This window comes from Pimephales promelas, chromosome 12 (assembly GCF_988280905.1).
Source record: "Pimephales promelas chromosome 12, fPimPro1.hap1.1, whole genome shotgun sequence".
In the NCBI taxonomy this organism is placed as follows: domain Eukaryota; kingdom Metazoa; phylum Chordata; class Actinopteri; order Cypriniformes; family Leuciscidae; genus Pimephales; species Pimephales promelas.
Genome location: NC_142780.1, coordinates 33941693 through 33957700, shown reverse-complemented (window position 1 = coordinate 33957700; position 16008 = coordinate 33941693). Strand labels below are relative to the sequence as shown.

The 16008-nt window shown below is 37.0% G+C and overlaps 1 protein-coding gene across 1 annotated transcript in view; it reads left to right on the top strand.

Annotated features, from left to right (window-relative positions):
- Positions 1–16008, top strand: part of slc9a1a (solute carrier family 9 member A1a) — a 67410-nt gene that overhangs the window by 36803 nt on the left and 14599 nt on the right. The window contains exons 3-5 of the mRNA XM_089118062.1: positions 688–938; positions 6331–6548; positions 10423–10625. Coding sequence (XP_088974188.1) covers positions 688–938; positions 6331–6548; positions 10423–10625 — 672 coding nt within the window. The remainder of the gene's footprint in view (positions 1–687; positions 939–6330; positions 6549–10422; positions 10626–16008) is intronic.

Below are 16008 nucleotides of genomic sequence, written 5' to 3'. Positions count from 1 at the left end.
GTGGATGATTACAGATATTCTTATGTTGCCTGTACACTCGCGGCAAAAGTACTAAACTAATTGACCTAACTAATCTTACTAACTAAATGGCACCACTTTACAGTAAGATCAATAAATAGTTATGAATAGATAAAAATTGTTATTTTAGCTAAATTAAAATTAACACTGAGCAATACATTTAATATACACAGGTGCCGTCCTGCACGATCACATGCATTTAACTTAAAATACGCCGTAATTTTTGATCCTACAGATAAGAGAAATGCAAACTTTAATTGAGAACTACTTTTATTTCTGTAAATTCACTATAACAACAAAATGTTGTGCTTTTGTAAAAATAATTAAAGCTTTCTCCCATTCAGGTCTCATTGAACCTAATCTCAATATATATATATATATATATATATATATATATACAGTATATATATATATATATAGCTTGAAATCTCTACTTTTAAATTAACCAATTTAAATGGAAAATAAATATTCTCAGATGATGTAATCTGTATAAAGGAGCATCAGTTACTGCGGCCGAAAACACCGAAAATATCACCAATAATTTATTAAAATGTTTTTAACATTTTTAACATTAACATCGAGGGCAGCTCTACTCCACTGCTCTACTTCTGATGCCCTGGATTGTGTTCATTTCTGATGCACACTTCCTGTTGTTGCTCTTCTCTGTAGGTGCTGTATCATCTGTTTGAGGAGTACTCCAGTGTGGGTACGATCACGGTCAGCGACGTGTTCCTGGGTGTGGTGTGTTTCCTGGTGGTGTCGTTGGGTGGTATCGTGGTGGGCGCCATCTACGGCATCCTGGCGGCCTTCACGTCACGCTTCACCTCACACACCCGTGTCATCGAGCCCCTGTTTGTCTTCCTCTACAGCTACATGGCTTACCTGTCCGCGGAGGTCTTCCATCTGTCCGGCATCATGGCGTGAGTGAACTCTTGCTGGCTTCTCTAGAGATGCTTTATTGTTGAATTGAGTTTGTCACTTGTCAGCTGAATAATGACTAGGGATGCACTGATTTAGGATATCGATTTTTAACAAACAAGCTTGCTTATTTGAACTTTTATTGTTAAAATTGATTGCTAGATAAAGATTAGCAAAGCTAATAGATTTAGCGAAGTTCAAAAACGCATGCATTGAGGTTTACAAGCTTATTGGTATTTTTGCTGTCAAACTATATATGCTGATTTATTTTGTATTTTTTTTGGCAAGTGTTTAATAGAGTGCCGAAGTTATCACGTCACTTTGTAGGCCAAAACGCGGAAGTGAGTTAGCATTTTAGCACTCTCGGTTCCCTCGCTTTAAAGTCTATGGGATTTTTGAATGGGTTTTTGCTAAATCGCCTGAAATAAGGTCTGTGGTGAACAAAGCCTCTAAATATTTTCATGTTTTGATCTGTGACATAGAACACACAGTTATAACCTGCTTGTGGTTTTTATATAGGCTTCAAAATGTATACATTTTGGATTAACTTGTAAATATTATCTTTATAGACAAAACGTGTAAGGGTCACAACTCTTTGTTGAACACAGATCTTATTTTTTGCTATTTTCCAAAAGTCTATGGGGAAAATGCATTGCTTTTCGATCGAGGGAACCCATGCGCCGCTAACTTCCGAGTTGTCCTACAAAGTGACGTCATCACTTCGGCACTCTATTATTTTAACTAGAAAAAAAACATTGTAGGCAACAGACATGCAACTTATTAGTGCCTTCATGCAGTTAATCAATAAACAATCAGTTTGTTATATTGGCCTTTTCATGCTAAATCTGAAATGCCAATGCTTTAAATTGATCAAAAATCAGACTATAGATATATCAGTGGCTGATACACCATAAATACGGCTGAATTCATGATATAATTGAAGAATTTAGCAAAATTAATGCATTTATTTTCCTTTTTATTATCGTGAAGTTATTATTTGTGGGAAAATGACAGACATTTTTATATTTGAAATAACATGTACAGATTATTCATGCATTAAGAGCGTAAATTGATATATTTCATGTTGATTTAAGCTTTCTTTAATATTTAAATTTCGGGTGCCTTTTGCAGGAGACTGAATTTCACAAGAGCTTATTCTGTTTGTGACCTAAATGATAAAATCAATAAACAGGGCCAGATGAAACGTGTCAACTGGTATTTCTGCAATTTGAAAGCATCCAGTGATTTAACAGCTTGTGGCTGACACTTGATTAACTTGTAAAGATTATCTTTATAGACAAAACGTGTAAGGGTCACAACTCTTTGTTGAACTCTTTGTGATCTTATTTTTTGCTATTTTCCAAAAGTCTATGGGGAAAATGCATAGCTTTTCGATCGAGGGAACACATATGCCGCTAGCTTCCGAGTTGTCTTACAAAGTGACGTCATCACTTCGGCACTCTATTTTAACTAGAAAAAAACATTGTAGGCAACAGACATACAACTTAGTGCCTTCACGCAGTTAATTAATAAACAATCGGTTTGTTATATCAGCCTTTTCATGCTATATCTGAAATGCCAATGCTTTAAATTGATCAAAAATCAGACTATAGATATATCAGTGGCTGATGCACAATAAATATGGCTGAATTCATGATATAATTGAAGAATTTAGCAAAATTAATACATTTATTTTCCTTTTTATTACCGTGAAGACATTTTTATATTTGAAATAACATGTACAGATCGTTCATGCATTAAGAGCGTAAATTGTTATATTTCATGTTGATTTAAGCTTTTAATTTCTTTAATATTTAAATTTAGTTACAAGTATCGGGTGCCTTTTGCAGGAGACTGAATTTCACAAGAGCTTATTCTGTTTGTGACCTAAATGATAAAATCAATAAACAGGGCCAGATGAAACGCGTCAAAACTGGTATTTCTGCAATTTGAAAGCATCCAGTGATTTAACAGCTTGTGGCTGACACTTGATGTATAGTCTAAAGGCGTTTGGATTCACTGTGTCCTCGAGGCTCGTAAGTAAAAGGCTGTCAGAGCTCAGTCAATACTCCGGTGCTGAAGACGGCTCTTGGTTATTATGGTCTGGTGGATGATAGAAAGAGTCTGAGGCTCTGACAGGCCTGGAAACCGAGCAGTAATTCACAATGTGTCTCAACGTTATCAAAACTGTTCCACCTTATTACAACAAAAACGATTTAAATGGATAGTTTTTACTAGGGCTGGGCAGTCTAGTTAATAATTAAGTATTTAACCATTCAAATTGTTGGCCTCAGTAAGATTGTTTTTCCTTTTAAAAGAAATGAATACTTTAGTTCAGCAAGGATGCTTTAACAATAAATACATTTACAATAAAATACATGTAATGCTACTTAAGATTTCTATTTCCTATTAATGCTGATCTTTTTAACTTTTTACATTTTTTTTTTAGCAGTTTCCACAAAAATATTAAGCTGCATATCTTTTTTCAACATTGATAATCCTTTCTTGAGCAGCAAATCATCATATTAGAGTGATTTCCGAAGGATCATGTGACACTAAAGACAAGAGTAATGATGCTGATAGTCAGCTTTGCATCAATGACATTTTACAATATATTTACATAGAAAACAGTTTGAAATTGTAATTATATTTCACAATATTACACTTTTTACTGTATTTTTGATCAAATAAATGCAGGCTTGGTGAGATATACTGTAAACTCAAAATTACCTTTTTAAAATTATTTTATTCCTCTGCTTTCATGGACTCTTTCATTTTCCGCCACCAGATAGCACAAAACACATCACCGTTCGCAAGTACACACAATTTGCTTTTAATCCAAAAGTGACTTGCATATCAGTTTATATATCTGAGGATGACATTTGCATTGCTCATGTCATTATCTACTCTTTAAACTACTAACTATTTTGCCCTGGATGATTTTAATAATTTTCGACTTATCTCTAATTGTCCGTTCTTGGCAGAAAATGCTTGTGTGGTTTTGCCTCTCACTTGTGTTTAATTATCTATACTCATCTGCCTTCCTTGAACAAGATTTTGGTGTTTCGGGGACAGCTTTGAAGTTGTGTAAATCTTATTATACTGACTGTTCTCAGTTTGTTTCCATGGGTGGTTTCAGGTCTGTTTTCACTGGTGTTCCCCAGGGCTCAGTCTTGGGCCCTCTGCTCTTTAGTATTTATTTGTCACTACTTGTTCATTTGTGATCGCTTGGCCTCCATTATCACTTTTATGATATGATGATATGCCAATTACACTCAGCATCTGGTGAACACCCTGATGTTGGTTTTCTCTACGGCTGTATTTATAAGGTAAAACATGGATGAGAGAGCAGAAGTGATGCTCAATTGTTCCCGTCATCAAATTTACAAAGCTGGTTCTCTTTCTTCAAGTCTCCAAAACAGAGCCATCAATAGTCAAAGTAAAGCGAGGAACCTTGGAGTTTTTTTGATACTAGTCTTTTATTCGATTCTTTTGTACTACAGTACAGTACAAAGTTATATTATTCCCCTTTCACCATTGGAAATATAGCAAGATTGCGTCCCATGCTAAATTTCTATGTAGCTGAAAAGATACTAAATTTCCTTGTCATATCTCGGATAGATCACTTTAACAACCACACTAAACAAACTGCTATATGTAAAGAAGACGGCCGCCAGGATATTGACTGGGTGTGCGATCATATCATCTGTCCAGTTTTGGAGTCCTTAAACTGGCTCCCATTGATATTCCCAGTTGATTTTAAAATTATGACGCTGACGTATAAAATGGCTTGTCTTCACATTATTTATCTGAATTGTTAAATCCTTATACCCCAAATTGTAGATTTCGATCTTCACAATCTAACTTGTTGGTGGTTCCTCATACATGCTTAAGATTAGAGCCAGACCGATATATCGACAGACCGATATTATCGGCCGATATTAGGCATTTTCCAAACTATCGGTATCGGCAGTTATAGCGGGCGATAAATGTATCTTCAAAAATAAAATAAAAACGGACGAAACACGCTTGAACCATGTCATGACTGTTGGAGTTGTATAGTTTGTCCACTAGAGGGCACTCTACACCGTTCCTGTTGGCAACACTCGTTGAGTTGGTCACGATACATACATTGCTTGAATAACAATTAAAAGAACACTCTCTTAACTCAAATAAGCATGACAAAATTTGTGACTATTATGTCCAGTTTCAAATAAATAAATAAAATATCGGCCGATATATCGGAATATCGGATTTTAAAACCCCAAAATATTTTTATCGGTATCGGCCTTCAAAATCCTTTATCGTTCGGGCTCTACTTAAGATCTATGGGTGACTGGGGCTTTCTCTTCAGACTCTGCCTTATGAACTTTGGGAAGTCCAGACCTATGACATTTTTAAAGGTAGACTGAAGACATTTTTTTTTAACTAGCATTTGTTTGTTGATGCTTTTATTACTTGAGCTATGTATTGCTTATTTTGTGTACAGCGCTTTGAGAAGCTGTTTGAGAGGCACTTACGGAGGTAAAATACGGTTTATTATTATATGTTTGCTTTGACGTGACTAAAAAGGGTAGTTTTCGCCCCTTGTTTAAAAATCTAAATCAAAAATTAATAATGCATTAAACATAAGGACATCACACAGCCTTATTGCTCTTATTAAAAAGCACATTTCTTTTGTTTTTGAGCTGTGAAATATCCTATTATGCAAAACATTACACCTAAAACATGCCTCAGTGCGGTCACAGGAAGTGTTGTCACAGAGTTTCCCTTTTTAAAAGAGGAAGAAACGGCAGAGGAGGAGCCGCCTCACTAGCACAGGACTTAAAATGATCAACCCTGATAATGTGATCCCAATCAAAGGTCAGGTCACATGACCCAGTGCACTTTAACTGCGTATCATAGCAGGTCATACATTTAACAGGTGGCGATAGCCATTGAATCACACCCTCATAATAATGTAATTTCATTTTCATGTACACTTTCATATAAAACTGAGTCAGTTCAGCTAATTCTAAGTTGTCATGACCCGTCGGTTGCCGGAATTAGATTATCACATGTCAAACTAAATGAGGGTATGTGAGATGTTCACTTTCAAGGATGTATGCTAATGTATTTTTGATGAATTATTGAAAATTATGCAAATTTCTGGTTAGGACCTGTCAAAATTCATCCAGTCTTGGACCTCAGACTTCAACTACCTCTAGGACAATTAATTCTAATTGTTGTTATTTCTATTTGATGACATTTTTTCATGAGCTGGACTTTTTCTATGGACACAAAAGGCCAATTTTAACAGTTGTGGCATATCTTTGTGGCCATATCGCCCAAACTGGCTGTCCAAAATGCCTTTCAAGCTGTGCTAGTTGAACCGATCTGATCTTCTGTTTCCAGGCTAATCGCATGTGGTGCCGTCACGCGTCCCTACGTGGAGGCCAACATATCCCATAAATCCCACACCACCATCAAGTACTTCCTGAAGATGTGGAGCAGCGTGAGTGACACGCTCATCTTTATCTTCTTGGGAGTGTCCACAGTGGCCGGGCCGCACCGCTGGAACTGGACCTTCGTCATCATGAGTGTCATTCTCTCACTGGTGGCTCGTGTTCTGGGTGAGTAAAGGGACGCCACAGTTAGCGTCAGGGCTTGACATTGACTTTTTTGCTCTACTACCACAATATCTAGAGGTTTTCCAAAGTTACTAGACACTCAACATTTTCACTTGTCACCATTTTGACATTGAGACCATGGGGGGATATAGCAGACATATTAGGCTGCTGTCACTTTAAGACCTGACGCACGGATCCATTATTCTGTTACACATGCGTTTTCTTTCTCAACTGTTTATGTTCACTTAAAACATAAATGACTGTGTTTACGTGAATACTAGGCTTGCCAAGACTGGTATTTTGACATTATTTTGTGTCTATTTGACTGTTAAAAGGAGTAGTTCACTTTTAAAAAAAACTTCTGATGATAATTTACTCACCCCCATGTCATCCAAGATGTCCATGTCTTTCTTCAGTCGAAAAGAAATTAAGGTTTTTAATGAAAACATTCCAGGATTTTTCTCCATATAATGGACTTCAATGGGGTCCAAACGGTTCAAGGTCCAAAAGAGAGTTTCAGTGCAAACTGTTCAAAGGATTTTAAATGATTCCAGACGATGAATAAGAGTCTTATCAAGCGAAACAATCTCTCTCTTTTTTTTTTAAATAACAACAGTTTAAGTTTTATAAGCTCAAATGCTCGCCTTGCTCTGTTCTGTGATGCGCGTTCGTGACTCTCCTGTTCGAACTCGTTCATCAAAATGAAAAAAATCTTTTTCTGAGTCAATTCGTTCATTAGGTTCGTTGAATGAACCAAATGACACGAAAAAAGATTAGCTCATTTTGATGAACGACTTTGAACAGGAGAGTCACGAACACGCATCACAGAACAGAGCAAGGCGACCATTTGAGCTTATAAAACTTAAACTCTGTTGTTATTTAAAAAAAGAGTGATCGTTTCACTTGATAAGACTCTTATTCATCGTCTGGAATCATTTAAAGCCCTTTGAACAGTTTGCAGTTTGCACTGAAACTCTCATTTGGACCTTGAACCGTTTGGTTCCCATTGAAGTCCATTATATGGAGAAAAATCCTGGAATGTTTTCATCAAAAACCTTCATTTCTTTTCAACTGAAGAAAGAAAGACATGGACATCTTGGATAACATGGGGGTGAGTAAATTATCAGCAAAAGTTTTTTTTAAAAGTGAACTACTCCTAGGGCAATAAGAAATCAATTTAGTTCTGAGAGGCGGCTTTATGCGCGTACATTTTGTTTGTGAACATAAAATGTGCGGTAATGAGTCAAATTATGCGCAATACGCGCAATCCCTGGGTGAAATTCAAGCCCTCTAACAGCAACAATACTCATGCGGAGCAAATGAAATGAGTGAGTGAGTGGAGGCGGGTTCACTCATTGTTGGAGAGATTAGAGCAGAGGTCTCAAACTCGCGGCCGATGATATTTTGTGGCCCCCTACTTGATATTAAAGTTTAATGTTAGTGCGGCCCGTCGTTGCGTTTGCCGCGTTTTTTTTTATTATTATTATTTTTATCCCTTATGGGCTACCATATATAGTCTCGTGACAGCTTACGGTGGGTTTGTTGTCAATAGTTGTCATAGACAACCACAAAGTACAAATATACGGCGCCTGGAAAAAATAAGCGCGTTGCTTCAATTATGAGCGCGCTCGGCGCTTGATACGTACTTGAGCGTGCAAAATATGTGAGCGCGATATGTGAACAGGCCCAAGGCGAGCTACCACCACCAAATCAGGCCACGGCTACTGATAGCTCGCGAGCGACGTGTTGGATACCCCTGCTCTAAAACAATGTGAGAATAATCATTTTGAGCTTGTAATATGTGTTGTGTCTGAACGCGTTCAGTGAACGATAGTTAATGAACTCGTTCATATTTTGGGCGAATGTGAACTGAACGTAGCCTACTGTATTACTGCCTGATGAACGTTACAGTGAACTCGTTCATTCTAGTGGCTGTGAACCGAGGAGCGAGGAGGCGTCGTAAGATCATTTAAAAGGGTTTTATGAGGTCGGTGAGGATGGGAAAATCTTACATGTCTGTGCAAACTTTGCCCGTCGATAAAATGATTGTTATCTGTGGTTGTATATTGGCTGTGGCAATAATAGCCTAATAATAAAACAGAAGCTCACAGCAACATATGGAAAAAAAGAACTATGAACTAGTTCATTTTAAAATTTGTGAACTGAACTTTGAACTAGTTCATGTACAACAGGTTGATAAGAAGGTTTGCTTTGATATGAGCAAAGTCAGTAATTTGCCTGGGACACTAGACAAGTGTAGAAAGAATTATTTGTATTTCAAAAGCAATAATTGTTTTTCTAAGTATAATAAAAGGAAATGTGCCTTTCGGGGAAAAAACAAACAAACATTCAATATAATAGTGTTGCATAAAGAAAATAAAAAGCAAATATGAATATCATCACAAAGATGTTGTGTATAAGAAAAAGACAAAGAAAGTTTGTAAAATGAACTTCACCTGTCAGAAGGACAGCTCATGAAGAACCAATCATGTACAGAAAGGAACGTTCAAATTCAGAGGAACAGTTCAGAAGAAACGTTAATAATAAAGATTGAGAAGATTGGATCAGTTGTGCTCCATTTTTGGAATACTTAAATTCATTTTTTTTTTTTTTTTTTTGAATACTTGATGCGGCCCGGCCCGGCCTGACCCAGACTCTATCTCCAGCGGCCCCCAGTTAATTTGAGTTTGAGACCCCTGGATTAGAGAGAGTAAGGCCATCCTGTATCTATTCTGCGGAAAATCAGTATTGGAAGTGTTTAAGACATTTCAATATCAAAAAAATCTATATTTTTGACAATTATACATAGCACTTAGTTTATTATTTCAGATGGCTTTTTAAAAGACTGCAATTGAAAAATTTATAAGCTATATTTTATATAAAATCCAACCCGCTAAAGTGGCTAGTAAGAGTGTCTGTTACACATCACTGCTGAAATCGGGTGCGTTTGGCGTGTTGGTGTGTGTTAATGCTAACCCCTGGTTAGCGTGACCTCCTGAAATGGATTTAACGGCAATTATTCACTAGATTTTACCACAAGTATAACTCACAGCTCACACATAAAAAATGCTGGGTTGTTTCAACCCAAATTTGGGTCAAATATGGACAATCCCAAATGTTGGGTTCAAACAACCCAGCATTGTTTAGAGTGTATAATGTATTATTATAAAATAATTTTATATATATATATATATATATATATATATATATATATATATATATGTAGGCTATTACACTCTAAACAACACAACGCTGGGTTGTTTTAACCCAAATTTGGGTCAAATATGGACAAACCCAAATGTTTAATTTTAAACCCAAATTTTAACCCAACTTCAACTTTTACTTTGACTGTAATTTGCTTAATTACACTTTTAACCCAACATTTGGGTTTGTCCATATTTTACCCAAATTTGGGTTGAACCCAGCATTGTTTAGAGTGTATATATATATACACACACACACACACACCAAAATCCTGGGTTGTTTTAACCCAACTTTGGGTCAAATATGGACAAACCCAAAAGTTGGGTTAAAAATTTTGCCCAATGGCTGGGTTTGTCCATATTTGACCCAAAGTTGGGTTAAAACAACCCAGCAATTTTTAGAGTGCATATGTAGTGTATCTCACACCAGTGTGATTTGTAATTGTGTGTGTGTGTGCGCGTCATGGGTTCAGTGAAGGTCCGTCGACTTTAAGTAGCTCTAAACTAATTTTAATGAACCACTTTGATTTTTAATTAATGTTATTACCACTTTCCTAATTATTACTGTTTGCCTAATTAAAGAAACAGTTCTGTATTTGATTAATGCTAGAAGGATGTGAATGTTGGCACACTTTTTAGTGCTTGTTTAATGAAACGTTTTGCTTCTTGCATAGGTGTAATTGGCTTGACCTTCGTGATCAACAAGTTCCGTATTGTGAAGCTCACCACTAAAGACCAGTTTATTGTAGCTTACGGTGGACTGAGAGGAGCGATCGCCTTCTCCCTGGTCTACCTGCTCAACCCGGTGCACTTCCCCATGAGGAACATGTTCCTCACCGCCATCATCACGGTCATCTTCTTCACTGTATTTGTGCAGGTCAGTGTCCAGCAGTACAAACTCTTCTCTTCCAGTGCATAAAGCATAATACACATTGTGTGTGTGTATAAACATATACAGTGTCTATATATACATACGATGTGTATTATATTGTTTATATACCCATATTTTACACACACACATACACACACATACATATATATATATATATAAACAATGTGTATTTTATATATATATATATATATATATATATTTACTGTATATATGAAGAGTTCAGATGCAAAAGCCTCTAAATGCCATTTGAAATTTTCTTCTAAAATGATCATTTTTATCAAGCTTGTATATTTAAGTTCAGTAATTTCACTTAAATGGCAATTAATATGTAATCTTCATTGCCATTTAAGTGAAATTACTGAACTTAAATATACAAGCTTGATGAAAATGATAATTTTAGAAGAAAATTTCAAATGGCACTTAGAGGCTTTTGCATCTGAACTCTTCATATGTATTTTGTGTGTGTGTGTGTATATATATATATATATTCTGCGGAATAAAAAGAATCCTTAACCACGACTAAGGTTCTGCATCTTCTTACAATATTACAATAATTTTTCTCGGCACTACACACACACACACACACATATATGTATGTGTGTTTATATATATATATATATATATTAGGGATGTCCCGATCCGATCCACGGCATCGGTATCGCGCCGATACCGGCCCAGAACGCTAGATCGGAGGGGAGAAAAAAATATGAGCGATATCCAGTTTAGCGGCGCAGCCTGTCACGTGATGATTGTTGTGTTTAAGCACACGCGCGCAGAGAATCACTCTCGCTTTTGCGCACGGATTCTAATGTAATCGGATGATTCCACAAAAGCTGCATTTCAGTCTTTTCAGAAATTCATTGGCTATCAGAAAATAGCGTCATTTCATTCTCTATTGCAACTGGATAGATAAACTGTCACTCAAAGAGAGAGCGAAACTGGCTCGCGTAAAGTTTGAAGCGAAATTTACGCGCGTGACGCGCGTCAGAATCAAAATCCGTTGACGGTCATTGTTTTTATGTCGACCGAGCATTCATCAAGAGAGTTACCGCTCTGTATTTACTCTGGATAGCAGAACAGCGGCGTGGGGATCATCGTCGCCGTATATTTGTGTCCACCGGACCCTTCGGAGCCGAACCGTTTGGCGAGTTTCACCATTTGCTCGCTCCAGGAGCTGCGCTGGATGACGGCCGCTGTCAGCGGTACTTCCGCCTGTCACGCGCCCAGTTTGATGACCTGTTGTCCCGCATCTGAGCGAGGATCACCCTCGCCCGGCCCCTCATCCATCTAATATAGCTGTCATTTATTTTTGTTTTGATAATAAATAGAGCCAGCCTTCAAAAGTTATTAACCTGTCCTGTGATTTTTTTCTCTCTCTCACGTCCAGACACGAATTTATGCACATATGTTGATATATATATATATATATAGCGCTATGTATGTTATGCGCGCAGTATCTCGCTCTAGATTCCGGGAGATTTGAACTAATTTGCGGGCATCAGGGAGACGCTATCAATATGCGGGAGACTCCCGGAACTTCCGGGAGACTTGGGATGTCTGTCTTTACAACATAACACTATTTCTAGATATGGAATGAATAACATTCAATACAAAATGAACATGTCTCCATAGAAATAATGTTTTAAGTGATGAAACATTTGCTTTGTTGTGCATAATCCCACCATGCATTTAGTCATATTAACAAAATAATTTATTGAAGCATCCAGACACTTCACCACGTGAGCAAGCAGCTAGGCTCCTGATTGGTTAACGCGGCGCGAATTCACGCCAAAGTTCAGATTTTTCAACTCGGGCGGCAGACGCGAATTCGCGTCAAACGCGTGAATGCACAACGCTCAATTCGCGCCATTCGCGCCAACTTGACGCGCGAATGAGGCGTATTCGCGTCTTCTGCGCCGCGCTCCACGCCTCATTTGCGCCGCAGGAATTTTTCTTGCATTGACTTAACATTGAAATCATTCGCGCCTGACGCCCTATTCGCGTCCGGTGTGAACGTAGCATTAGTGCGTCGAAGTTGTGATAGCGCTGTCGGCTAACGCGAAATGCTACTATTTACATTCCATAGATGTTTATTCATATATACAATTGTTTTGGACTAAAAACTTCTTCAAATTGGATTGTATGGACGCTTTACAGTGAAACCAAACCATTTTTGTTGGAATGTGGACTAACAGATGGCTAATTGGTGAGTTTCTTCCAGTTTGTGTTGGTTTGTTTTGGCTGTTGGTGGTCTGACAAAGAGACAGATTGTGCCCGCTGTGTTGATTGTATCTTAACATGGTTTACGTCGTTCGAATCACGAGTTTCTCAGCTTTCCAAAGATATGTATTATGTTTACTTTTGTGTTTGTTTTGTTTTGTCTTTCACAAAGTTAAACCTATAAACCACCCTGTGGGCCGTATACGGCACGTCGGACCACGAAAAAAAAATATCGGACTAATATCGGTATCGGCAAAAGCCAAAGGTGCGGCATCGGTATCGGTATCGGAAGTGAAAAAGTGGTATCGGGACATCCCTAATATATATATAAATAAAACACAAAAAGGGCAATGCACAGAAAAATTTATGTAATATTTTGAGAAGATGAATAATTACATCTACATTATCCTAAATTTGACTAATGTGGCAAAAAGATTTGTGGAATTCTTTGGAATTAATTTGAAAATGGTAATCGATGAAATTCTGTGAAATGGATTCAAATATGATAGAATGATTATCTGAATAGTAAATATTTAACATAAATGAGTACTATGTTTTTTGGTTGCAAAATTATGAATGTTGAAATTCTATCGGAATTAGTAAAAAAAAAAGAAACTAAAATCATAAATTGAACATGTGGAATTTTATTGAATTTAAGATGTTCTTCATGCAGAGCTGTCCGTTGGGTAATGCACAGACGTAATTGCCTCAGAGTTCTTTATTGACTAGCCTTTCGCCCCATTGGGTTTTATTGGTGATGGATTATCGAACGGTCTCGTATCTTTATTTGCTTTTGCGGTTTCTTTCATTTTGGTTCTCCGCTGACGTCTCGTAGGGATCTGCAGGAGCCCCGGTGGCCTGAGATATGCATGAGCTGCTGAAAATGGCAGTGGTGAAAGTAACCCTCTTCATTTATGTTTTGAATGATTCATATCGTAGCACGAGTCTCTTTGCTTGAGTGGAAGCAGTGCTGTGACCGGCGTAGACTCTGTGTACAGCACACACACGTGTGTGTGGTAGATTTTCTGATTGGGGCTGATGATATATTGGAGTTGTGTGTGTATCTTGAGTGTTTTAGTGTCAATGCATCATCATGCCCCTCAGGTTAAAGATGCAAACTCTAATCTTCTCTTGAGTGTTTGTGTGATGCAGTAAATCCCTTTCGTTGGTTTTAATGCGTCACCAAGAGATACAGTTTGGTTTCTCTTTACCAAGGGTGATTTACTTTGGAGAATGGATTACAGTGGAAGGTTTCCGGAAGTTTCTCCTCTTTGTGGAGGCTGCTGGGAGGACGTTTCTCTTCTGGTGTTGAAATCAAGTGGTTTCAGGTTTAGAAGGTGTGTCTCTGTTCACACATTTAAACAAGGGCATAAGGGAGGGTATCAACTTGCAAGGTTTGTGTTGCCCTGTTTGTTATAATCTGTGGTTTGTAGTCAAATGTCAGATGTACATTGACCCCAACAAGTATTTTATATAAATAATCCAAATATAAATTTGAGGCCTTTTTTTTTTTAAATTAAAGACAAATTTTCTTAATAAAATAACTTAAAGTTAATGGAGTTTTTTTTTTTTTTTCATTATGATTTCATGTTATAGTTTTTTTACTGTTATATAGTTATTATACATTTTTTTTTATAAATGTTTTATTATTATTTATTATTTATTTATTATTATTTTTTTTTAATGCAATGCAGTGAATTAAATACACTTTTAGGTTCGTCTATTTGGGGCCACTACCTCTAATACTGCTATTAGAGCCTGACCGATAAAGGATTTCAAAATCCGATATTCCGATATATCGGCCGATATTTTTTATTTTTTTAATTTTTTATTTATTTTTATTAAATATTGTTGGATTTCTCACACGTGTAAAAGAAAAGCTAACTTTTCTGCACAAGATACATTTGATACTTTTTCTCTATGTCTAAATGTTCACTCCTCGCAAGTCTAACTTACATTTTACAATGCAGGGACTGTAACTAGAGATATGCTAGCTATAAATACAGTAATCATTACTTTATTTAGGCAGAAAAAGTTCATTGTGGTTTCCAAGCTCATTAATGTTAACGTTAGTGGCATTAGCTAGCTTTGTGGTTAGCTAGTCTATGATGAGCCATAATTTATTTATTTATTTATTATATTTATTTAACAGGGACAGTGTATGGCATGCAGCCATACCAGAATTAGCTACAAGCTAAATTTCATCTGTAATTTAGCAATAGATAACATCATACTGCAAATTGTAAAACATACATTTTCAATACAACAGGCCAAGGAGAGATGATTGAAGCGTGTTTCGTCCGTTTTTATTTTATTTTTTAAATATTCATTTATCAGCCGTTATAACTGCCGATGCCGATATTATGGAAAATGCCTAATATCGGACGGCCGATATATCGGTCTGGCTCTAACTGCTATCCATTATTTTATTTTATTTGATCTCATTTTATTTTATTATTATTATTTTTTTATTATGCAATTATTTAGATGTCTAATGCAATAACTTTCATGCCACTTTAGGTGCACCACTTGCAGCCACTGCCTTTTGGGCACAGATCTGTTTCTGTTTTGCTTGACTGTTGTGCTAATTTTATTATTTTATGCAGTGACTTTCATTTGTACGTGGAATATTTAGTGCTGTTGTCGATCTGTTGTTTTCCTCTCTGTCTGCACAGAGTTTGTGCTGTTCACAGGAAGTGGAAGGTGGAGAGCGTTTGCAGTGTCCGATGCGTTTGCTATCGCTGCATGCGGTATAGCCTGATCTCTGCTAGCATCTGACCTTGAGGAAAACCTCAACTGCAATGTAGAAAACACTGCAGTCAGATCCCCAGCCCTCTGTCCTCTGTTATTGCTCAGCATAGTTTGAAAAATCATGCTATGGACAAGTGAGGACACACTATGAGTGGCAGCTCAGTGCTGAAGGACAGGAGATCCCGCCCACTGTGTGTAAACGTTTCCTAGTCATGACTTGCAGTTCCCTCAGTGGTCAGGAGGGTTTACATTTTTCCCATCATCAATTTTTAAATCCCTTTTTATTTATATACACACACATGTTACACTGCAAAGATTGATCAATGGAGCTGTATTGATTGCATTTAAATAGGACCGTCTGTAAGCATGCATCAATTTCCCCTTCTCTCTCTTTGTG